This window comes from Carcharhinus amblyrhynchos, chromosome 8 (genome assembly GCF_965287045.1).
Source record: "Carcharhinus amblyrhynchos chromosome 8, sCarAmb.v2.hapA, whole genome shotgun sequence".
Classification (NCBI taxonomy): Eukaryota; Metazoa; Chordata; class Chondrichthyes; order Carcharhiniformes; family Carcharhinidae; genus Carcharhinus; species Carcharhinus amblyrhynchos.
The window spans coordinates 64,181,546-64,207,465 of record NC_137331.1 but is presented as its reverse complement, the minus strand read 5'-3'; the positions used below and the strand labels follow the sequence as shown (position 1 = coordinate 64,207,465).

General features: G+C 39.3%; 1 protein-coding gene across 1 annotated transcript in view; it reads left to right on the top strand.

Annotated features, from left to right (window-relative positions):
• The first annotated feature begins 5,459 nt into the window (after nucleotides 1–5,459).
• Nucleotides 5,460–25,920, top strand: part of LOC145346655 (NSFL1 cofactor p47-like) — a 36,423-nt gene continuing 15,962 nt past the window's right edge. Inside the window, exons 1-5 of the mRNA XM_080194196.1 lie at nucleotides 5,460–5,576; nucleotides 15,100–15,203; nucleotides 22,036–22,116; nucleotides 23,344–23,509; nucleotides 25,537–25,629. Coding sequence (XP_080050322.1) covers nucleotides 5,466–5,576; nucleotides 15,100–15,203; nucleotides 22,036–22,116; nucleotides 23,344–23,509; nucleotides 25,537–25,629 — 555 coding nt within the window. The 5' untranslated portion in view covers nucleotides 5,460–5,465. The remainder of the gene's footprint in view (nucleotides 5,577–15,099; nucleotides 15,204–22,035; nucleotides 22,117–23,343; nucleotides 23,510–25,536; nucleotides 25,630–25,920) is intronic.

The window sequence follows — 25,920 nt, the reverse complement described above, 5'->3', positions numbered from 1 at the left end:
TATCTGTCCATTCGACCACCTCGGTTATACCTTCCTGTAACATAAGACACCCAACCTTACTGTTAACCACCCAGCCAATCTGTGTGTCATTGGCAAACTTATTGATCCTATCCCCCACATAGTCATCTAAGTCATTTATATAAATGATGAACAATAGGGACCCAACACGGATCCCTGTAGTATGCCACTGATCACTGGCCTTGAGTCACTAAAGCATCCATCTGCCATCACTCTCTATCTTCTACTGCTAAGCCAATTATGAATCCACCTTGTCAGATCACTCTGTATCTCATGTGCTTTAGCTTTCTTAATAAGTCTCCTATGTGGGACTTTGTCAAAAGTTTTGCTGAAATCCATGTAAACTACATGAACCTCACTAACCTCATCCACACACTTTGTTACATACTCAAAAAATTCAGTCAAATTTGTTAGAAATTACCTCCCTCTGACAAAACTAAGCTGACTATCCCTGATCAAACCTCGCCTCTCTAAATGGAGATAGATTCTCTCTTCAACATCTTCTCCAGTAGTTTCCCAAACACAGACGTGAGACTCACTGGTCTGTCGTTCCCTGGTTTGTCTTCACAACCTTTGTAAAATATTGGGACCACATAAGCTGTTCTCCAGTCCTCCAACACCTCCCTAATGGCCAGGGAAGAATTAAATATTTCGATCTGAGACTCTGCAATTTCCTCCTTGCCTCCCACAACAGCCTGGGACAGAATTCATCTGGAACTGGAGATTTGCCACTTTTAAGTCCATCAATACATTGTCACTCCCTATGATAATTTTCTAATGAGCCTCAGTCTCTCTCCCCAAATTCCATAACTACCTCCTCATTCTCATGGGTGAAGACAGATGTGAAATATTCATTAGATACCCTACCAATGTCCTCTGCCTTCACCCACACATTACTCCCTTGATCCCGAATGGGCTCTACTCTTTTCCTGGTTATCCTATTCCCGTTGATACACTTTCAGATTATAGAATTTTCTCTACTTTTACCAGTCAGAGCTTTCTCATATCTCCTCTTTGCTCTCCTAATTGATTTCTTAAGCTCCAACCTGCACTTTGTGTACTCCACTAATGCCTCCCCAGACTTACTCCCCATATACTTGTTAAAAGCCTCTCTTTTCCTTCTCATTGTATCCTGAATGTCTCTGGTCATCCATGGTTCTCTGGGTTTGTTACACCTTTCTATTATCCTAAAGGAAACATTTCATCTTTGAACGGCCCCCACTGTTCTTCTGTAGATTTCCCACAAGTAAATTGTTCCAGTCTATCTTGGCCAGATCCTGCCTAATTTTGTTAAAATCTACTCTCCCCCAATCCAAAACCTTTTTCTGCAACTTGTCAATCTCTTTGTTCATAACAAATTTGAATTGAATCATGTTGTGGTTGCTGTCACCAAAATGCTCCCCCGCTAACACATCAACCACCTGTCTGGCTTCATTCCCCAGAATTAGGTCCAGCACAGCTCCCTCCCTTGTTGGATCCTCTACATATTTACCCAAGAAATTTTCCTGTATACATTTTAAGAACTCTACTCCATCTAAGTCCTTAACATGATGGCTATCTCAATCAATGTTGAGAATATTGAAATCACCAAATATAATTACCATCTTAGTATTTTACACCCCCCTGCGAACTGCGCACATATTTGCTCTTCAATTTCCCGCTGACTATCCAGAGGTCTATAAATCAACACCTAGCAACATAACTGTCTCTTTTTTATTCAAAAGCTCTACCCATTAAGCTTCATTTGTTGCCCCCTCCAAGATATCATCTCTCCTTACTGCAGTAACTGCCTCCTTAACTAATAATACAATGCCTCGTCCTCTTCTAATCCCTCCAATGTCTTGCCTGAAGATTCTATATTCTGGGACATTGAAGTGCCAATCCTGCCCCTCTCTCAACCACGTCTTCGTGATGGCTATTATATCATAATTACATGTGTCAATCTTTGCCCTTAATCATCTGTTTTATCTTTAATACTACATTAAAGAGGCCCTCCTGCCTTGTGTTACTCCCTTGAAACTTACTATCGCTGCATTCCTTCTGACCCGATTGCTTTTCTATGTTATGCTGTGTCTTTATTCTACTAACAGTCTGGGTTCCCTTCCCCTGCCAAACTAGTTTAAACTCTTTCCACATCATTTGCAAATCCACCAGCAAGGATGTTAGTCCCGCTCTGGTTCAGATGTCGACCGTCCCACTTGTAAAGGTCCCACCTTCTCTAAAAATGGTCCCAGTGATCCAGGAAACTAAAACCCCTGCTCCTGCACAACTCATCTGTGCTATTCTCCTATTTCTGTACTCACTAGCTGTGGCACTGGCAGTAATTCAGAGATTACAACCCAAGAGGCCTTGCTCCTTAGTCTACTGCCTAACTCCCTGAATTCTTGGTGCAAGACCTCATCCCTCTTTCTACATTAGTACCAACATGTACCATTACCTCTGACTTATCACTCTCGCCCTTCAGGATGCTCTGCAGCCGTTCAGTGACATCCCAGACCCTAGCACCAGGGAGGCAACACATCATCCTGGAGTCTCTTTCATGGCCACAGGAGCACCTATCTGTGCCCCTGACTATGGAGTCCCTATGACTATTGTTCTTCTGCGCGTTGATCCCCCCTGCTGAACAACAGAGCCAGCCGTGGTGCCACTGCACTGGCCGCTGCTGTTGGTTTGCCCCGATAGGCCATCTCTCCCCCTGCCAAACAGTATCCAAAATGGTATATCTGTTAGAGAAGGCTCACAGCTGTGGGGGATTCTTGCACTGACTGCCTGCTCTTTCTGGTGGTCACCCAGCTATCTGCCTGCACCTTCAGTGCGACCACATCTCTATAACATGCAACCGTGCTGCATCCTAGTGGTGCCTTGGCTGCAAAACATGTTTTAGTTTAGAATGTTGAAAGATGCCTCAATTTTGAAGCTCCCTCACTTACCTTTCAATGTAGCCTGTGGCTTCTTTCAAGCTGGGAAGCCTCTGATTGGCAAGCTTCAAGTGTCCACCACTGTCCTTAACTGAATGGCCACCCCACCCTATAGCCATTAATTGGCCACTCAAGAAAATCATGTGGATGACTGTTTCTCTCACAATGAAGCTACATTCCAGTGTGTTGGCAGGGTTCAGAAGTCAATTGAGAACTTTTTGCCCTTGCACTTCTTTAGTTAAGATTGAGATCATTCATTTGCCTACCTCTACTATGTTCCTTCCTACCATCAGGCCAAACTTCCTCTTGAGTTGTCCTTTGCCCTAGCTCTGAACTTACATCTTTTTTTCTAGTTTCTCCCCCATCTCCCTCTAGCCCTTTTTGAGCTCATCTTGTCCATGAGATCTACCATTTGTTTCCATGATCTTATTCCCACTGAGCTGATGACCACTCAACTTCCCCTCTTGGCTCTTGTTATTTGTTGAACAATCTACACAAAACATGCATAATATACTACATCAGTTGGAACTTAGAAAAATCTACGACATGATATTGTTGCTGTTAGAAATCTAAAACTTCATCAAATTTTGTCATTATTGCTAGAACTCAAACTATTTCCCTCTCACACAAGTCTTGATTACTTTTGATGTCAACTGAATGCTTTGAAAATAATTAAATGATGCTAAATGACCACAAACGATGTTGTTTGAGAATTGTCAATATAAAGTGATGACTAATGATTGTCAGTTAATGCTACTTGGGATGCCAAATGATGATCAAATGATCACTTTTGAGAATCTGATGTCAAGTGATGGCTAAATGACCACTTCTGAGCGCAGTTCATCGCCAGTGAATGCAAATGATGTCTGTAGAATGTTGCTGAATGCAAATAATATCTTATTCTCCATGTAGAAGTGGGCCACTGGAAGGAACATGCAATACAATGAGGTACATGTTGTGCATGCACAAAAATTACAAATCTTCAAAAACCAAGAGGAGATTCACAAGCAATCACTGATTCACTGTTTCTAATATATGGAACAAACATCATCCCAGCAGCAAACATTTGGAACAGCCACCTCAAATACAGGATTTTCCCTTAAAATCCAGGATGGTTGGTCACCTGCCTGAGACAGAGGATGGGCCAAAAGGTGTCGTTCTGCACTGCAGAGATTCTATACATATCTTTGGACAGATGTGAAACATTAACTTTTTCTCTCTCTCTTCACATTTCCTACCGAGTTATCCAGCATTTTCTGTTTTAATTTCAGATTACCAGCAGTATTTTGGGTTTTTTTAATGGGTGTTAAGGTGCCAATCAGAAACATCGAAGTATGTAATGAAACCCAATTAGACCCCTACAGTTTTTCTATTTTGGCATCAGTGTGAGGATAAAGTTTCACTCCAGGTTTGATTCCACTGACACACTAGGAAGCTTTTATCAACACAAATTTCATTTAACAATGGAGTTTAACTAAAACAAATGGATTAGCTTAACATTTACCAATTGATACGCTTAAACGTGACAATGCTTAACGGCTAACTAATCTCCATTAGTTCTAATTTAAGCAATATTCCTCTTATAGACTTAAATTCTTTTTCAAAATCAGTTTACAATGCACAGGCTTACACGCCAGTCTTCAAGTCACCAGAACATCTCTGGAGTGGGAGAAAGAGCTATTGTCCTAGTAGGCTCAAAACAGCACTAACAGCCAGCTTTTCCCTATAGATTTAGCCTCTCTCCTTAAGCACATGACTCTGTCAATCAAAACCCTACTCTGAAATCCCAGAGAAAACCAAAATGAACAAAAATGCATTACCCCAGATTAAAACAAACATATCCCTAGCTAAAATCAAACATTAGCCTGCATTCTCAGCATGTAAACTGCTTGTTTTATAGACAAGTTGGCATCATGTAAAACAGAACTCGATTCCAAATATACCCTTCACAAGAAATATGATTGGAATAAATTTCTTAAAAGATACTGTATTGTCACAATGTGTGGGTGGCAAAGTGGCACAGTGACTAGCACTGCTGCTTCACAGTGCCAGGGTTTCCAGGTTTGATTTTCAGCTTGGGTCACTGTTTTCAGTTTGCATAGTCTCCCCATGTCTGCATGGGTTTTCTTCAGTTTCCTCATCCACGTCCAAAAGACAGGCTGGTTAGATGCATTAGCGATGCTAAATTCTCCCTCAGTGTACCCGAGCAGGCGCTGGACTTTGGCGACTAGGGGATTTTCACAGTAACTTCAGTGCAGTGTTAATGTAAGCCTACTACTGACACTAATAAATAGAGGGGCGGGGGGAGAGAGAAACTTAGAGTGGAGGGGGGGGGCCTTTGGGCTAGGAGAGGTGTAATCAGCCTCCACCCGGTATTTCCTTCGGCAGATTTGCACTGTTATGTTCAGCTGCAGCCTAGCTGAGGGCAGCAGAAACCCAACTGCCAAACCGTCGCCGGCCTAGTGGGTGTCTCGCGGCCACCGGAAACGGCGGGCGGGCACCGGAAGTGGCGCAGGCGGCGGTGTGAAGATGGCGGACGGTGCCGAGAGGGAGGAGCGGATAGGGCAGTTGGTGCGGTTAACGGGGGCGGTGGAGGAAGGGGCCCGGGCTGAGCTGGAGGCGGCCGGATGGGATGTGCAGGTGACGGGCTCGCTCTCGGGGAAGGGGTTCGTTTTTGTTGTGCGGAGGCGGTAGCCGCCCGGGCAGCTCCCCCGGGGTCGGTGCGGTCTCCTGGCGGCCTCTCGCTGTTAACCAATATGGGTGAACACTCTGCATTTGGTGCAACAGTGCCGACTGCCCTGAGGATTTGGGCTGAATTATAATAATCACATCTGGCCTGTTGTTGAAAGGAAGCCTGTTTCTTTCCGACAACATTTTGATCCATTACTTCCGCTGCTTAAACACAACAATGGTGGTGATTTTGGGATTATGGTACCCATACTACCAGAGATTTACTCACTTTTTTATGCTCGAAAAAGGAACCTGTTTGATATTGTTGTACATTACTACCATAATACAATTTATTTTTCTTGCTGTTCGTGTTTAATGCTTCATTCTCGGGAATTTTATAGAGACAATCCATTGATTTTCCTTAATGCATACAATCCCAGTGGTTTCAGAAATTAGATATCCTTACAGTCTCTCTGCAAAATTTGGAGCACTTATCAGCATGGACTGTAATAGAAGGCAACTGCCATTCCCTTCCCAAACACGAAATTGTCCAAAAATCATGTGCTATGGCACAAGGACAGAAGAGCTTAGTAATTTATTATGCTTATGTTCTACCAGAGAAATGAATACTACTTAAACTATCCATCCATCATTGTTCTCCACTTTGGAATGTAGATAATAGGCTGGATTTTGCTCTGGGTAGTCAATGAACAGTCATTGCCTTTCGATGCACTTGCTTGTATAGTTTTATAATAAGGTTTTTCTGCTGGAAGTTCCTGAGAGTCACCTAACCAAAACAGCAGCCTGGAACCTGTGAACAGAGCAAACAAATGTCTATTTCCATACAAGTTAAGCTCATTTTTTTGTGTTACAAATAGGCTTGCATTAACACTACAATGAAGTTACTGTAAAAATCACCTAGTTGCCACACTCTGACGCTTGTTTGGGTGCACTGAGGGAGAATTTAGCATGACCAGTGCACCTAACCAGTATGCCTTTCGGACTGTTGAAGGAACCAATGCACCTGGAGGAAACCCACACAGACACAGGGAGAATGTGCAGACTCAGCATAGAGAGTGACTCAAGCCAGGAAATGGCAGGTGGGGAAAGCAGCGCTAAGCCTGGCGCTGTGAGGCAGCAGTGCTAACCACTGTGTCACCAAGCCTCTGCCAAAAAACAAGTAATTTTTTTGAAAGTATTAAGGGCAACAATATTGTAAGTATCCATACAAACTTAATTTTCACTGTCAAAAACGTTGACAATACTTAGGACTTGCCACACCTCAAACGTATTGCCATTGGGGTGTTCAAGCTCTAATTTTTTCAGGCAAGTTTAGTTAGATATTTGATGTAAGTGCATCAACTTAACAAATTCCAAAGTATGTGAATGGGGAACTAGATGCTGTTCCAACACATTGTTTGAAGGAATGGCATGGTAGTACGGTGGTTAGCATTGCTGCCTCAGCGACAGAGACCTGGGTTCAATTCCTGGCTTGGGTGACTATCTGTGAGGACTCTGTACGTTCTCCATGTGTCTGTGTGGGCTTCATCCGGGTACTCCATTTTCCTCCCACACTCCAAAGATGTGCGAGTTAGGTGGATTGGCCACACTAAATTGTCCCTCAGTGGCAGGGGATTAGCAAGGTAAATACATAATTATGGGGATAGGGCCTGGATGGGATTGTGGTCGATGCAGACTCAATGGGCCAAATGACCTCTTTCTGCACTGTCAGATTCTATGATTCTATGAACATCACTTCTTGGACTGAAGTTTCTAGATTTCTGCATTTAACTGTGTATGTGCAGTCACTTGAAGTTGCTGCTAGCATCACTATTATTTCTATTAAAAAAAATCTGTCCCATTAATATTTGATTATAGTCTCTTGGGATTTTTTATTTCTCTTGTAGAAATCTAGCTCAGCAGATTTGCAGACTGTCCTCATACCTTGGAAGATTGTTTTTGGACAACTTAGTATTTGCTTCATATTACAGTTTGTTTAATTAAAATTGATTTTTTTTAAAGAATGATTTAATGCTCTTCAGAATGTAATGGTGTATTTCAGCAATAAAAGCAAAAACCCTCTTTTAAGCTTATACAGCTTGTTACATTTTCAAATCTTTGTGCACTGTTTCATTTATTAGTCACAAGTAAGGCTTACATTTACTCTGCAATGAAGTTACTGTGAAATTCCCCTAGTCGCCACACTACAATGCCTGTTCAGGTCAATGCATCTAATCAGCACGTCTTTCAGACTGGAAGGATACCATGCAGACATGGAGAGAAGGTGCAAACTCCACACAGTGACCCAAGTTGAGAATCGAACCCAGGTCCCTGGCACTGAGACAGCAGTGCTAACCACTGTGGCACCGTGCAGTCCTGTTCAGTCTTCTGTCATGTGTAAAGTAGCCATTATACAAAAAATTCTAAGTTCAAATTTCCCAGAAAATAATTGAAATCATGGAAACACTTCACTTTGTCTGAAAATCTCTCTATATCTCTCAGAAGTATTAAGATTGATTTGTTTGAAAAGTAATAGGTTAATATCACACTCCTGAATAGTACTTAAATCATTCTGAAACAAATACTGAAATGCTGAGCAGGTTAGGTAGTATTTGTGGAAAGAGAAATAAAGTTAATATTTCAAGTTAGAGACCTTTTACCAATGTCGCCTGACTGGAACATTTCCAGCACTTTCAGGTTTATTTCATATTTCCTGCCTCTTTGATATTTTATTGAGTTCTTTAATTGCCCTGACACCTTATGACACACAAACTAGACAGTCTAGTTTCTCATGATTTACTGTCCCAATTTGAGTCCTACTAGCCCAGTACATGTTACACAAATTGAAATTTGTTTATCAATAGTTACATTTTCTTAAATAAGAAAGATCAATGCCAAAATCCAGGATTGAAAAGAAAACTGTATTTTAACAGCTCGAGAGGACTGATTTAACCCATTCAAATACCACTCAGATATGCAGGGTTAAAATGGGCCCTTGATCTCCTGTGATGTTGTAAATAAATAATCAATACAGTGCGAAGAGATCTGGGTGTCATCATACTTAAAACAAAAAGTTAGCACACAGACGTAACAAGCAGTTATGAAGATTATATGCAAGGGGAATGCAGTATAAAAATAAGTCGTCTTGCTGTAGCTGTACAAATCATCCCTGAAGTATTGCGTCCAGTTTTGGTCTCCTTGTTTAAGGAGGGATAAAAAATATATAATATGGAAGACGGAGAACTGGAATTTTTTTAAAAAGTGCTAGAAAAATGCAGCAGATCTAGCAGCACCTGTGGAGAGAGAAACAGTTAACATTTTGAGACCAACATGACTTCTTCAGAACCGGAGTTCTGAAAAATAATCACATTGATTGTTAACTCAAAATGTTAACAATCTCTCCCCTAGGTGCTGCCGGAACTGCTGAGTTTTTCAAGCATGATCTGTTTTTATTAAGTTTGGCTATTTTTGCTTTAGATGCAGTTAAGCAAAGGCTCACTCTAGGATGAAGGATTTGCCTTATGAGGAAAGGTTGAGCCAATACTCATTGGCATGCAGAAGAATGAGAGATAATCATATTGAAATGTTTAAGATTCGGAGGGGTTTAAAGGATAGATCCGGAGAAGCTATTTCCCTTTTGGGGGAATCCAGAATTAGCACCGTTTAGGATAAGGGTTTACCCATTTAATGTGGAGGTGAGGAATTTCTTTATTGAAGTTTGTGATTCCTTGAAATTTTTTTTTTACTGGAGGCTGAGTCGTTGAACATATTCAAGGCCATGATGAACAGATTTTTGAACTGTAGAGGACTCTAGATTTATAGGGAATAGACAGGAGAATGGAGTTCAGGTCAAGACGATCTATGAATAATACTGAATGACAGAGCTGACTCAAGGTGCTGTATGACCTACTCCACCCCATTTCTCATGTTGAGACCAGAGACAGTGATCTAGGTTTCAGCAGTGAGCAAAAATCACCAACCAATGGTTACATTTCCACGACCATAGACTTTAAATAGGCTTCTACTCCAAAGGTTCGGGTGATTTGAAATTCAAAGCAGTGTGCATATTCTTTAAGGAATATGTGATCTATGTAACTCCTTAACCAATCACATTGAAGAATCCTCACTGAAACCTACTGGACTGCATTTTAACACCTTAACATTGGTGGGTTTGGTTGGAGGTAAAAAAAGATTATGATCGCCAACCCACCCATTTATGGATTTAAGCAAGGGAGGATGGGCAAGTGTTGGACAGTGATCTGGCTCCCAGGAAACAAATGGGCCATTTAAGTACTTTAATTAGGGAGGCAACTCTAATTTAATTTAATTTATAGGTTTAACTGTGGCCAGTCACAGGGAATCCTGGTTATTCAAGGAAAGTAAGCACAACCTCAGGAAAGTGTTTATAGTAAATCATATGGGCCAGTGGAGCAGGAGTATTCGCTTGCCATACCAAACCTCCAAGCTTTAACTCACCTCCGTTCTGATAGTATCAGTCAGACCTTGTCCTGTGCAAAGATATTGGGTTGGGTAGTAGATTTTCTTTTGTTTTTCCTGTGCCCAGTTCATGGATTGGGCCTCCCTGCTTCACTGGAAATCAATCTTGTTAGTCAGGCTGAAGATGCAAGCTGTGGAATTGAAGGTCCACAGCATATGGGGTAACATGGACTTAGTATACTGCAGTCCAAAAAACTCCCCTTCCTTTTGCCTATGTAACCTGCTCTGTTTAATAATCCAGAATGCAGAGTTTAAACCAGGAAATGTAAGTTATAATTGTTAATCCAAATGTACAGAAAATAAAATAAGAGGAAAATGAGTGAGGTAAAAGGGACAGAAAGAAAATGTCGAAGCTAATTCTTACATTTAAACAATAATTAAAATCTTAAAACATTAAGTACTTGTAAAAGTTCATTTTCAGTGACAGAGAGATTGCTTGGTAGTACTTGAGACTCACCACACCATTAAAAATTAATTTACACTTGAATCTAAAAGCTCTAACATCTTGCTTGTTTATGGTTAGCTTTCACAAGTACCCAAATTTAACAGCATTCCACGCCTCTCAGCGAGACACTGATGTAGCAAAGCTTCTGAAGAACTGTGACAAATCAGATTGCAGCTTTCTGAGTTCTGTGTTTGTGTGTAAGATCAGAATAAGTAATCTGATTTACTCACAACCTCATTGTTACTTTTACTGCAAAATTGAGACCTCATGGTCGACAGCATGCATGTATAATTTAGTCCCCATTTTAATTTACATTTTGTTCATCTTTTAATATTTCTGTTCTAAATTCCTACTTTTAAACTATGTAAAAATGTCTAATTTTATTTGCACTCTTCAGCCAGGGATGGCACTTCATTCGCAACTTGCATTGCAAACATGAACATAAGAATTTATCCATAGAACTGTTGACAGGAAATTCTGATGTGGATATGCCGGTGTTGGACTGGGGTAAACACAGTAAAAAGTCTGACAACACCAGGTTTTAGTCCAACCAATTTATTTGATAGTAAACTCACTAGCTTTCGAGGGCTCACCTGAAGAAGAGGGAAACCCCTCGAAAGCTAGTGAGTTTCTATCAAATAAATCGGTTGGACTAAAACCTGGTGTTGTCAGACTTTTTACTATGACAGGAAATCCAGCAGATGTAATTATTTCAATATGGATTATCATGGTATGATAGAGCATCTATATTTTCCTAAACAATATAACCTTAAGTAGAAACCAATACCTTGATGCATTATTAAAATTAACAGATTTTATGCGCAGTTTGAAATTTTCCTTTATTGTTAGTCCAGATTGGAGGGCTCATTAAGAAGTGTTTCATCTATTTGTATTGCTGTGAGAAATCTGTTAATTACTGTAATATGTTTATGAATGGAATTTGCAGTATTAAATTGAAAATGAATCCACCGTAACTTTAGATAGTTTAATTTGGAGAATAAACCATGCATTGCTTGTGATAAACAAAAATTCAGTGTTCAGGCCACTTTGGCATAGAAATTACAAGTTAAAAGAGCTATAAATTTATTAAAATAAAAGCTAAGTGCTAGAAATCTGAAATAATAACGAAATAGGCTTAAAAAACTCAGCAGATCTGGCAACACCTGTGAAGAGAGAAACAGAATTAATCTTTAAAGTCCAAATGACGTCTTTGTAACTAGAAAGAGGTAAAATAGCTCTTTCTCTAAAACCCAGCACATTTCTACCCCTCTCTAGTTCCTCAAGAGTTGTGTCAGACTGTCATCATTAACTTTGTTTCTCTCTACACAGATGGTGCAAGGCCTGCCAAGTTTTTCTACTTTTTGTATTATAAGTTTGTTAACACTAGTTGAATGTGTGTGAAGCAAATAGCAGAGTGTAAAAGGGAAATGTGACAGAAGCGTGTATAAATGCATTCAGACCTGTAAATCTAAATACAATGCATTTTATCTACATTCATTATTTTTCTTAATGCATTGGTATTCCTGTGTGCATGTCTCTTTTTTCCCTCTTTAGTTAGCTGAAAGTTAAGGGTATAGATATACACTTCTTATTTCCCACAGGAACAGTTTCATCAATGCTGAATAAGCATGTTGGTAGAATTTAACAAGGAAGGTAAAGCAACCAAAACTTAAGAATGCAATTATATTACCTTGCGTCTTCACCAAACCTCTCTGCAATACTACTTAACTGTCATCAACAGAAAAGCTTCTTTTCTGATGTATTAGATTTGTGACTTTTCATCTAGATCTTCTATTTTTGCTTGAATGATGGTACAAATTTTCGGGATCTCCCGCTAACCCCGGAAAAACTATTACCACACTCCATCGAAAGCTCATCCTTGAATTTATTGTCCCTTTCAACTACTGCTCAGACTCGTAATTCCCTCCTTGTTCAACTTCCACAAGTATGTCACTATCTCCCAGCAACGTCCTCTCCCAGAACTATTTGAATCTCTTTAGCGATGCCTTGCCCACAGCATAGTTGTCTTTTTAAAAGTCACCAATTATATAATTTATGCCTATAATTCATTATTACATCTTGTTCTTCTTAGCCTTTTGGTGGAATTGGGCATGGTCAATCATGTGGGCTTCCTCCATTGTCTCTCTATGATCAACATCTGTTAGACTGCCAATGTATCGACACACTCCACTTTGTTGCAATATGTCTCCAATGTTGACTTCTTTAGTTATTGCATTTTCACTTGGTGTTTCCTATAGATTAGCTTTTCTATCTTTGAATTACATATCTGTTGACATGAGGTTATCTCCCACAAGTATACTGATGATTCTCAACTACTTTTTTCCCAATTTCTTCAATTTCATAGTCATAGCCATTGTTATGGATGAATCAGAATTTCTACAATTGAACAGCAAGAAGATGAATTATTATAATTTTTGGTCCCAACTATAATCTCTGCACCCTTACCTTTGATTGCATTCTCCTTTTTGCTTTCTCATTCAGATTGAACCATACACTGTTCACTACCAATATTGCTTTTCCATCTCTGCAGCATTACCTGCCCCCATTCCAGTGTTAGCCTCACTGTTGCTGTAATATCTAAGTCTCCAGAGTAGGCAAAGGGGAAATTCTCCAATGAATCTTCACAATCATCAATGTGCATAAATTCCAAATTGCCAATGTTCTGCCATCTGCATTCAATTTACTAAGATTCATTTTCCCATCACCTCTGTTCCCATTGCTGTGCATTGATCACCTACCCACAATGAGTGGAATGAACACAAAATCCTCATTTTTAATTATGTTTTCTCCTGCCTAATGGCCATTACAGTGTCCCTGGAGTCCTATGCATCCCCTGCTCTTTTCCATGTTTAATGGCAAACTTTTCAGATGCCTCGGTCCGACCCAAATCTTTTGCCTTTTCAACCCCTCTCTACTATTTTAAACACCTTCTCAAAGCACATTTCTTTAAGCAAACTTTTGGTCACCTCTCCTAACCCTTTTGGAAAGATTTATTGCCTTTTCCTTTTCCTTTTCTTCTCTAGGGCAGTTTCTGTGTTGAAATTAATTTATAACCTAAATTATAATGCCATACTACTCCCTCCTTTGATAGAATGGTTGCAAGACTTAATTCAGTAAGTCATTAAAGTATCTAGTAATTTTTTTTAAATATTGTATCATGGCTGTAACCTGGGTTCGGTGAAGATAAGTTAATAGTGAGATATTTCGCCATCTGTGTCATAAAGCTTTGTTTCATCTACCTTCGCGCCCTGGGAAATTCTTCAATGGCAACATGAGAAATCAAGAAAATTTATCTAAGACATTGTACTAATGTAAATACTGTGGAAGATCAGGTAAAAGTAAGAAACACCACAAAGTTAATATTGTGGATGAGCTGATCAGTGATTTTTTTTGTTGTCCTTATGTTTTTATTTCGTTATGTGATGGAAGTCTGCACAGAATTATTTACAATAGTTATTGCACTTCAAAATAGTTCCTAATGTACGTAGCGTCTTCAAACATTTCTGGCAAACATAAGACAGTATAAATAAAACAGAACTGTGTGGTATTTGACTAAAGGTGAAGGCATTGTTTTATTGACATTTGGGCATTTAAGAAAAAGTTTTCATGTTAATGCTTAATTGTTTCTCCTCCATGTTTCTGTGACTGCATTTGGCATTTTTCAAAAATTAGAGGAACTGACTATTGACTGTACACAGGTGACTTGCTGAACTTGGCATATTTTTGGGGATGTTACTGTTTTGCTGTCAATTAGTTCAATGTAATGTCCAACAATACCCGATCTTGTGCTTAAAAAAAAGTAAGTGGGCAGTTCACTGATTAACATGACCTGCTGTAAAGTCTCTGCTAATATTGTTACGTCATTGAAATGTACAAGAATATAGCAACTCATTTACCTCCTTGTTTCCTCCTTCCTTCCCCATCATCACTAGAGAATCTGACCAAATTGTAAATAAGCTATGGAGGGAAAAATAAATATTAACTAAAGTGAAAGGCTTCAGACATTCAAACTGGAATGAGAAATATAAACAAGAGTGACTCGCCTCTCAAAGTTTACCATTCAATATGTTTCACGTGTGGCATGAAGCAACTTTGACTGGAGGATTTATTGCAATTTTTATCTTTAGCAATTTTTAACAACTTCAAATATCATGCTTGAAGTCTGTATCAGTTGCCCAAAATTGTGTTCTTCCAAACGTTTTTAAACAAATTATCTGAGAAGCATTGATTGTAAACATTTCAATGACATTAATTCTGACTGTCTTTAAGGTGTAGTTAAAATTAGTTTTTAAAAGAACCATATGCATCATAATTTACAGCTTTGCTGCTTACGTTTTACTGTACTTGGGATGTGCTTTTAGAGAGAATTTTCTAAATTGTGTGTTCATTTTAGTGTAAGGAAATTGAACACACTTTGCAGGTATATTCCATCTATTGATCTCTGCAAAATCTAATTGTAGCATATTGTTAAGAGGCTAACAGATTGTGAAGCATCTTTCGAGATAATTTTTATCTTGTTTCCTTATCTAGCTAGCGACAGCTAATTTTTACAAGAATGAGGGCAAGAATCAACTGGTTCATCAGGAGACACCTATGTTTAGCAATACTGCTAATAGCAAACCTGCGGTTCGTAGGTAAGAAATATCAGATGTGTTTTAAGGTATACCGTGGTTTCTTTAAAACTTCTGTTTTGTAAGTTTTAGGTGGTCCGAAGAATTTTTCATTCTTGAAAAAGGTATTCTGGTTTGAATAGAACATAGCTGTAACTAATGACCTTTTGTCGACTCTGGAGAAGAAATTGGCCTAAGCACCAATTTGCTACCAGTCCATTTAGTTACTGTGCTACTAAACATGCTTCTAGCACTTTAGAACTCTCTTTTTTGCTGTGTTTCATAAAGTTACCTGTTCAGTCCTTTCAATTTTGTGAAACATCTATACTTAATTGAGTTTTGAAAAAATGGTAGCCATTGGAAGAATCATATTGCATTTTGCATTGGAAAAAAAAACTCCCTCTCTCCCCCTCCCCCCACACCATTGAATCGTAATCAATTTATTATAGACATGGGTAAGTATGTGTCCTGAACAACCTCTTTGTTCAAGACAAATTAAGATGCTTTCAGATGAACAACGTAAAATAGAGGACTAAATTTGCAGTGGAGCCATATATTAATAGTGTCTTTTTATGCATATTCACTAATATGTATTTTCTGATAAAAGGAAATTTCTGGGACATTAGAAAATAGTAAACACACAGTCCGCAGAAATACGTTGTTAGACTGCAATATATTTTCAGGGATTTATGAAAAATGGACATTACTTCTAAAACAAAATGAAGGATGGACAGTTTGCTTTTGAAACACAATGGATTGAGAGGTCAGTTGACTTTTTTTTCTTTTACGTCAATATATATGGAACTAGACAAGACGCCAGAAGCTAACCTACATCTTTGTACATTACATTAAGACATCAGCAACCTTTCAGGACACTTCATTGAGGGGGCATTAAAATGCAACAAACCTTAAATGTGGACTAATGGCTGCCATTATCCAAATAGTTACCGGAGTTTGTTCACAGTGGGCTTGCAGACATCTTGGCTTTGCAATGGAATTCCAAAAAATGGGTGAAAGAAGGATTTCATTCTCTCACAAGGACTTGTCAATGGATTAAACTTGAATACCATTGTGTGTCAATGGCCAAGATGTCAGAGACCATTTGTGAGGACAATGAACGAACAGATACTGTGGTCATATGACAGAAACCTGATAAAGGACAATTAATCAGACACATTTTTGGAGAGTAGGCAGGAAAAAGAAAGAAAAAGAGTCCCAGACAGCAAAGGAACAGGGCTCTGTCTCAAATCCATCAGGAAGCTGAGAATTCAGGCTAGCCCTCACCTACCCTTTCAGGAACTAAATCAGGTTTTCACTGCACAAGTTTGACTGCACCTCAACTTGAGTGAAGCTAGAGAAATCTGCCACTGCAATCAGTAGTGCACTGCAAATCCATCTTCATAAACAATTTCTTCAGTGGATTAAAATTAGGAATTTGAGGACTGCAACATCAATACATTATGTCGAAGGAAACAAGTCTGACAGTGATTTTTGTTTAACTTTTTAAGACCTCTGTGTGAGTTTCAGCATTCTGGATATAAAACACTTCATTTGAAATGCATTTGCAGTCAGTCAAGGGGTGGTAAAAAGGGGAAGCCATTCTACCATCTGTCCTGTCTGTAACCAAACACACTATGTTAACAAAAGTCAAAACTTCAAAAATTTTCACCTGGATTTTCTGCTTTCTAAGTGGTGGGAGATGGCACAGTGTTGGCTGGCGGTGGGATGTTCTGATTCCACCATTTGTCAATGGGGTTTCTAATTTATTTCACCCCACATTGCTGGGAAACACATGGTGGAGTGCACTGATGACTGGATCAGAAGATCCTGCTGTCATGAAGAGCCAGAAGATCTCGCACCTTGAATCAGGAGCAACTTGACAAAACTGTTATTTATGCTGCAAGCAAATATGCTTATGTGCAATTTTTGTCAAATTGTTGTGAAGAAATGGCGGAGGTGATAGTGGATGCCTTGGTGGTTATTTTCCAGACGTCGCTGGATTCCGGGGAAGTGCCGGAAGATTGGAAAGCGGCTAATGTTACGCCGTTGTTTAAGAAGGGTGCCAGGCAAAAGGCAGGGAATTATAGGCGGGTTAGTTTAACGTCTGTTGTAGGTAAAATGTTAGAATCCGTCATCAAGGAGGAAATAGCGAGGCATCTTGAGGGGAATTGCTTGATAGAGCGGACACAGCACGGTTTCGTTAAGGGGAAGTCGTGTCTGACAAATTTACTGGAGTTCTATGAGGATGTGTCTAGGGCGGTGGATAGAGGAGAGCCGGTGGATATGGTCTTCCTTGATTTTCAGAAGGCGTTTGACAAGGTACCTCACAAAGGTTATTGCAGAAGGTAAGGGGGCATGGAGTTGGGAGTAGGGTGTTAGCGTGGATAGAGGATTGGTTATCAAATAGGCAGAGAGTGGGGGTCAATGGGTGCTATTCGGATTGGCGGTTGGTGACTAGTGGAGTGCCCCAGGGGTCGGTGCTGGGGCCTCAGCTATTCACCATTTATATAGATGATCTGGAGGAGGGAACCGAGTGTATGGTGTCGAAATTTGCTGATGACACCAAGATTGGGGGAACGGCAAATTGCGCGGAGGGTGTGGAGAGTCTGCAGAAGGATCTAGATAGGCTGGGCGAATGGGCCAGGAAATGGCAAATGGAATTTAATGTTGGCAAGTGCGAGGTGGTCCACTTTGGTAGGAAGAATGGTAGGAAGGACTATTTCTTACGTGGCGAGAAACTGCAGCAGGCGATGGTGCAGAGGGACCTCGGGGTACTTGTGCATGAGTCGCAAAAACCCAGCCTGCAGGTGCAGCAGGTGGTCAGGAAGGCTAATGGGATGCTGGCCTTCATAGCGAGGGGGATTGAATATAAAAGTAGGGAGGTCATGCTGCGGCTGTATAGGGCATTGGTGAGGCTGCAGCTGGAGTACTGTGTGCAGTTTTGGTCGCCGCACTTACGCAAGGATATTTTGGCCTTGGAGGGAGTGCAGAGGAGGTTTACTAGGCTGATACCAGAGTTGAGGGGGTTGAGCTGTGAGGAGAGGCTGAATAAACTAGGCTTGTACTCGTTAGAGTTTAGAAGAATGAGGGGAGATCTCATTGAGACGTATAAGATGATGAATGGGATGGATAGGATAGAGGTGGAGAGACTCTTCCCGCTCAGAAAGGACAGTAGGACTAGGGGGCACAGCCTCAAGATAAAGGGGGGGCGGTTTAGAATGGAGTTGAGGAGGAACTTCTTCACTCAAAGGGTGGTGAATCTCTGGAATTCTCTGCCCATTGAGGTGGTGGAGGCTGCCTCGCTAAATATTTTTAAGATGCGGGTTGATAGGTTTTTGATAAGTGAGGGGATTAAGGGTTATGGGGAGAGGGCGGGAATGTGGAACTGAGCCATGACAGATCAGCCATGATCTTATTGAATGGCGGGGCAGGCTTGAAGGGCTAGATGGCCTACTCCTGCTCCTATTTCTTGTGTTCTTATGTGAACAATTCACAATCTGCAGGAAGGGGATCTCAGTTTCAGCTGCTGCTCCAATAAGTACCAGCTTTGGCTTTCTTTAGCACGTCTAATTGACAATTACTGTGTAAATGCAGCAGTATCTTGAAACTCAGTGAATTTGATGATGAACTTACAATTTTGCAAGGTTAATAACAATTCATGATAATTTGCAACACATCTCCTTGCCACAAATTGCTGGACAATTCCTGTACTAATTCCAGTGTCTACATTAAAATCACCCATTACTTGGCACCAAATTCTGACCCTATACACAAGCCAGTGTATTAATTTCTGTATTGTAATTAATGTATTGTGTATCACAGCTTGCTTTAGTGAGTCTTAAATTTGGGGATACTGGGGACCATCCTGATGTCCTTGTTGAATGGGGCATTTGTATTAGGAACTACTTTGCATGCTTTAAAGTTTTAACCTTTTGATTGCTGAAAAAAAATTTGGTGTCAGTTCGAAGTAATCAGGCAAGTGGAAGTACATTCTTGATGTAATCTAAGTAAAATGATTTGTCTATTGATGTTTAGGTTTATCATTTAAACAGTCAGTGATGTTACAGCCAGTTTAGTTGCATATGTATTTTTTCATCCTTCTGTCTTAATTGCTTCATTAAGTAGTTGAGTATTACCATTATTAGAAGGACCGGGGTTGGCTGATGTTCAAAGTCATAAAAATGATATCCTCCTCCTTCTCAAAAATTCAGATAGATTTTATATTTTTATATTCCCTAATGCTTCAGGTGACATTTGGATTCCATTTTTAACTATATGTGACCAGTTTTGTTGATGCTTTCTGTATCCTTGACAGGATCATCTTAACAAATTATTGATTTGATTGCTATTTTCTGCATTGTTCCTGGTACTTGTATATCCTTGGTATAGTAAGGCAGCGAAAATCCTACACAGAACTTCACTTGTTGTTTTATAAGTTCCTTGTCCAGACTCATTGACCCCGTCTAGGATTTTTGCTCTTTCCCTTCAACTTTATTATGCATCCCAAGGCTAATTTAGTTTTCCTTCTTGCTACCACTTACTGTTCTACTAGTCTCACTGAGCTATCCAACAGTGTCCCCAGGTTATTCCCTATGTTATACCTTGTATCAGTGATCCATTATCTTTAGATTAGCATTAGCTGTGTATTTCCGAGTAGCATCACTTTACATTTATCCAAATAAAATGCCATTTACAAGTCAGCCGCTCAGCTCTCCAAACTTTTTGTTATTTTATTTGTGTCACAACTAGGATTACATTAACACTGCAATTAAGTTCCTGTGAAGTCCCCCAGTTGCCACACTCCTGTGCCTGTTTAGGTACACTGAAGGAGAATTTAGCATGGCCAGTGCACCTAACCAGCATGTTTTTCAGACTGTGGGAGGAAACCAGACCACCCAGAGGAAACCCATACAGACACAGGAAGGACATGCAGTCTCTGCACAGACAGTGACCCAAGGCGGGAATCAAACCTGAGTCCCTGGCACCGAGACAGCAATGCTAACCACTGTGCTGCCCTAACTATTTGGGTTCTTGTATTTAGTTTGTCTGCTTCCTGTTGCTTAAACCCTCCTTCAAATTGTCATCATATGCAACTTAAACATACCCTAGCTCTATATCGTTTTTATGCACTGTAAACTTTGTAGACTAATTAATAGTAAAACAAAGTATTACCGTATAGAAGGTTTCTACTACATTGCATTTGTATACATCAGTTATTTATTAACTTTATATTTTGAGCAAGTAATTAATATGACAGTGCATTTTGAGTTTTCCTGGTAAAACACAAATCAACTATAATTTGTTTTGGAAATAGAGTTGGTTTAACAATTTGTTTTGTTTGTTGGTATTAGGAGTAAGGTATGAATTAAAGCTTGATTTGTGTTTCTGTATTTGTCGACTAAGAAATGGCTAAAGCTTCAGTTAGCTCCATGTTAAACAAAGGAGCATGCATGTCTATAGGTTATAGTTTCACTTTAAACTTTTTCTGCATTGTAATTAAGGATTTAGGGCATACAAACAATTACAGATTTTAAAAAAACTAAACTGGTGCACAGCAGCCAGAGGCCTACACAGTAAAATAGAAGCATTTGAGTGCTCACAGAAAGTGCCAATATAAGCAGGACTGGTCCCAGACGTTAAAGAGCAGGAAGTCTGAGGAGGGCTGAAGTCAAAATGACAAAGGCTCAGAATTTGAACAAGGTACTGTTCATTGAAGTTAAAGGAGCAGAGGAAAATTCCCAATTAAAGACAGCTGCAAGATGCAGAGCTCAAAGTTGGCTATCAAGAAGCCAGAGACACCTAAAGGAGCCCTAAGGCTGGTGATCGAGAGTGGAATTTGGAAACGCTTGTGTAGAAACCAGAGTTCCAGCGAGATCAGTTGGCTCACAACGTAACAAGCATCTGGGTGGATTTGATGAGAAATCCGCAAGTTGTCTTGGATGGCATCTGTCACTTGGTTTCAGAATGTGGCGTATTTGACCACATCTTGCCTAATTGGTTTCCATGGACTGTGTACTTGTTGAGAACATTAGAATATAAGCATTAATTTGTGTAATCCTTAAATCTGTATAAATCAATAAAAAGCGTGGTCTAAGGAGTAATGTATCATGGTTAATCTTATTTTGTTTAATAAATGTTTTGATACGTTAATCAGCAGTCCTGTGACTCTATTCATCCATATTTGTAAATAAAAACTAAAAGGGATCGTAACATTTATGTAAGAGCTTTTGGAAGCAAATCTATTTGCATAGATTAGTTCCTAAAGCCACAGCTTCAGATTCTTGCATAGCTATTTAACAGTGTTTTATCAACCCTATTGTGAATATCTGCTCTTGCACGTTTTCTCCATGGTTACCAGTCTTGCCTGCTGCCTTTTTTGTCTCTAAGTGATCTTATGTTCAAGAGGAGATTAGGAAATTGTTGGTGGAATGCAAATTGTTAGTCATTGTAGTTCATCAATTTGCCAACATCTTGTATATCATTATACATTCTGAGGTTTTTGGAAACTGTCAACAACAACATGAATCACCTTCAGCTTGGAGAAAACTTCCAAAGCACATCACACAAGCGTTAATCGGGCATAAATTGACACTAGGTCAAAGAAGGAGATAGCAGGAAAAATGACTGAGCTTGGTTCAAGAGGTGAATTCTAAGGATGGCTATTGAGGTTTAAAGTGAGAATTTCACATCTCAGGGCCTAGATGGATGAAGGCATATCTACCATGGGGTAAAAGAATTTGAGGATGCACATTATAAGCTCATGAATTCATTTAGAGAGTTTAAAATTTAAATTATGCTGTTCACATTAGTTTAAGTACAGACTGGAAAATTACATAGATATTTCCCCCTCTTCCAGTTCTGGTACTTCCAGAATATCATCCTTGAAAGACCTGAAGAAGAATGAACGAAGTGACAGTGTGGCTGAAGAGGGTCAACGGTAAGTACTTCTGACATTTCTGGCAGATTGGAACTTGTCCCACTTGGTAGCTGCACCAAGACAACCTTGTGTTAAATAACTATAGGTAATCTGATTTATCATAAATAGAGATTATACTTCATTTTCCATAACGTCAATCAACTGTTCGATTTCTGGAATTGTATCAAGATAGTTTGTGGACTGATCTGTTGAGAGCAAACTAATAGAATTAAATGGAGTATAATTTTAATTGAATTTGTATTTAAATGTTTCACTTGCGATAGACCACGTTAGGTATCAGTACCGTTTCATAAAACATGACCAAGTCTGTTCATACCATGTCTAGATTCCAATAGATGGCTGACTGTATTGAAAAAATACCAGAGGTGGCAAAACATGACTTGCCTCTTGCCAAAATTTCTCCATTGCATGACAGCAAACAAGGTCTTAGCCCATATTGCTACAGGCTGCACAAACTGTCAGGTTTAACCTGCTCATAATCCATGAATTTTCACCCAGAATAGCCAAAGCAACTATATATGAGCAGCCATCCATTCCCTTCAGCCAAAGTTAGAGAACCCGCAGCAGACAATGGGTCACAAAACAAAATCAGCTGTGGGCTTACACCATCTGTACAGAGCCTTATTTGTATCAAAGAAAATTTAGCTACGCATTAATACAAAATAGCTCATGACAGTGCTGAAGAAAGGAGGCACTTCTCTCAGCATCCTGACCCACCATTCCTCCCACAACCAACACTACCTAAATCAGATTAACCAGTCATTTCATTTGTTGTTTATGGGACCTTTCTGGGTGCATAAAGTATGTTGCTTTAGCGTATTTTATAACAACATCTATATTTCAGAAGTAAAAGTTGTAAAACACTTTATGGAATCCTCTGCACAATTGTTAGTTTTTTAAAAAATTCTATCTTCCTCTATTATTTGCTTGGCTCAGTTCAATAGGAGGCAATGGATTCACTTACTGAAGCATTGTTGGAGTTACTTAAGTACATTTCTTTTACTTTGTAGAGTACTTCACATTTTTAGTAATTGATTTGGACTTAAAAGCTGTGAAACAACTACTTTTCTCTGAATAGTATCATGAGGGAATACTAGAGTTGTGCATTTCCTCTCAACTTGAAGAGCAAGAGCAAACGTGATTATAGAAATATTTGTTAATAATGTACTTTAGTTTTCTTTCTATACTAAAGCACTGTTTTCACTCACTGTACATTAATTTTTTAAGCTTTTATGCAGGTGGTTCTGAACACAGTGGCCAGCAAATAGTTGGACCTCCAAAGAGCAAGAATCTAAATGAAATTGTGGATGATCTATTTAAGGGAGCTAAGGAACATGGAGCAGTCCCAGTGGATCAGTGGACAGGAGGTGCCGGAGAGACAAATAGTGCCATGGTAAGAGAATGGAAGAATGATGGAAGCATGGTGATTCCAGTGTCTCAGAATAATGTTCTTGCTCTTATGGAAAGTCACAGTGCTGCATTTTTTTAAAGTAGGAAAATTAAGTTTTTAACACAAGGTAAAGATATTAGAGTCACTAATACCTGCCGTATTTGTGGGCACCTTTCTTGGTGGATAAAGATACTGGCACATAGCCAAGTCTTCAGATTTTGATCTTAAACCTGTAGACAGGTAATTTTCATACAGTAAGTCAATTAAAATGCAGATCAAGAAAGAAACATCAAATGTCTGATGCAACAAGCCAAGGAAATAAAATACAAAAAAAGGATACTTTCCGGGTGGTGATGTACTATGCGAGAATTTCTCTCATTAAAGATTTGGGAGAAAATTTGGACAATATATGCCCAAACTAGGAGTATGAAGCATCCATTGTCATTTTCTTGGAAGTATATGTAAAACTGAATTAACAAATGTGTAGTATGTAGATAAAGATTGTTTATCTTTCTTACCTTCTATGGAAAATATCTAAACACTAATGAAGAAATAATGTATTCAGCATAGTATCTAACATGAGAGGGGAGGGAATGGTAGTGGAAGAAGGTGAGGCAGCCTAAAGGGTTTTTGCAAAATTTCATTCAGAAGTGATTCTTTAACTTTAACACCTGATTGGTTGGTTCCCAAAGCCACCTGATTTTTTTTAAACAAGTGAAATCTGTGATTTGCTCTCATGTTGAAGTGCTTTGAGATGTTAAAAGTGAGTTAGTATGCCAAGAAGTGAAAGAGAGAGGTCCTTAAGAGGCATTTAAAACAGGGAAGCGTGTTGGAAAAGTTTAAAGGACTTCAGAAGTGCAGAGATGCGATGACTGAGGTTCCTTCACCAATGGTGAATTTGAAGGGAGTGCAGATCCACAGGAGAATCAATTGGCAGAATAGGAATGCAAGGATGGAGAACATTGCACAGAGGTGAGGCCGTGGAAGATGTTGAAACATATACTGGCTTGCGGAGCCAGTGGGGAGAAAGTTGGAAGCGGGCAGCAATTTTAGTTAACTAGAACACATGGAATTTGATATGGTCTTCTTATAAAAACCGATCTGATAAAATGTGTTTTTTTTAAAGTCTGTGTATGGCATTGTAACTCCTTGTCTGAGACTTTGGATCGAGATATCTGCCGTGTCTGATTCTATAAATAATTGTTGGACTTTGTGATGGTAACGATGGCGATCATCGTCATTACTACACAAACTGCTAACAGCTTTGGGGGTTCGCACAGAATGATGCAGAAATCTAGAAGTTGCCGTCACCACTCTGGGCTTCTCACTAAGGTGTGCTCACACCTCTCTTCCCTGCATTCGCTAGAGCAATCCCAAAGCAGTTAGTGAATTTGGTGAAAATTTCCACTTTTATACCATTAGCCTTGCTGTAAAAGCACTTGGAAAAAGATATTAGTTCTTGAATGAGATGTGACTGGGTTGTAAATAGCATTTTAAGTTTATATTACTGTTAAATACATCTATTAGCCTGAAAATCTAATTTTATATTGTGGCATGTCAAATTTCTCTATTATGATAAAATTCTACATTTTTTTCATGTTTACTTTAGATTTAAATTACCTTATTCAAACTTAATCATTTACTTGTTATCTGAAAATTTAAATTAAAAGTTGGGGGGGGGGGGGAATAAATTGCTTTTAAGTCTGTGAGAATGCTTCAATGTGATTGCCTACTTATTCTGCTTACTGACCTCACTGGTGCTTGGGGCCTGGAAATCCCTTGACTTGATGTTGAGTTTAAACTGCTGGGCAAGGTGAAATCCATGCCATGTAGATTATTAGATTGTTGTGGACAATTTTCTTTGCGATCAATAGCAATTATCTTTGCTTTACCACTAACCATAATTTCCTACCCTGTTGTAGTGTGAAATAAGGTGATGCACTTGCTTTCCAGATAAAGTTTTTATGAAAGCTGAACTACTCTCAAAAACGTGATAGCATTTGTTGTAAGGTTTCTGATTTATTTTGTAGCCATTCACTGGTGGTGGATATCGACTGGGAGCATCATCGCAAGAACAATCTGAATATGTTTCACAAGATAAAAACCAAGATTCTAACCTGGATGTAAGTTTTGAATGTTAACATCCCAGAAAGCACATTGGCTCTAGTTCTATCCTTCACCAATCTGTACACACTTTTTATAAGCATTTATGTTACAGGCATGCACCTCCTAATGTACCAGCTACAGTTTCGATCTGTGTCTGTTTATGGCGACTCAAGTGAACCCCCAGGATTTTGCCTGCAGCTTTTGTGTCAGCATTCACTGAATAATTTTACATTTGTTATATTAACATTGTCTGAATCTGACTGGATAACCTTCTATACCACCTAGCTTTACATCTACTATGTGAACAA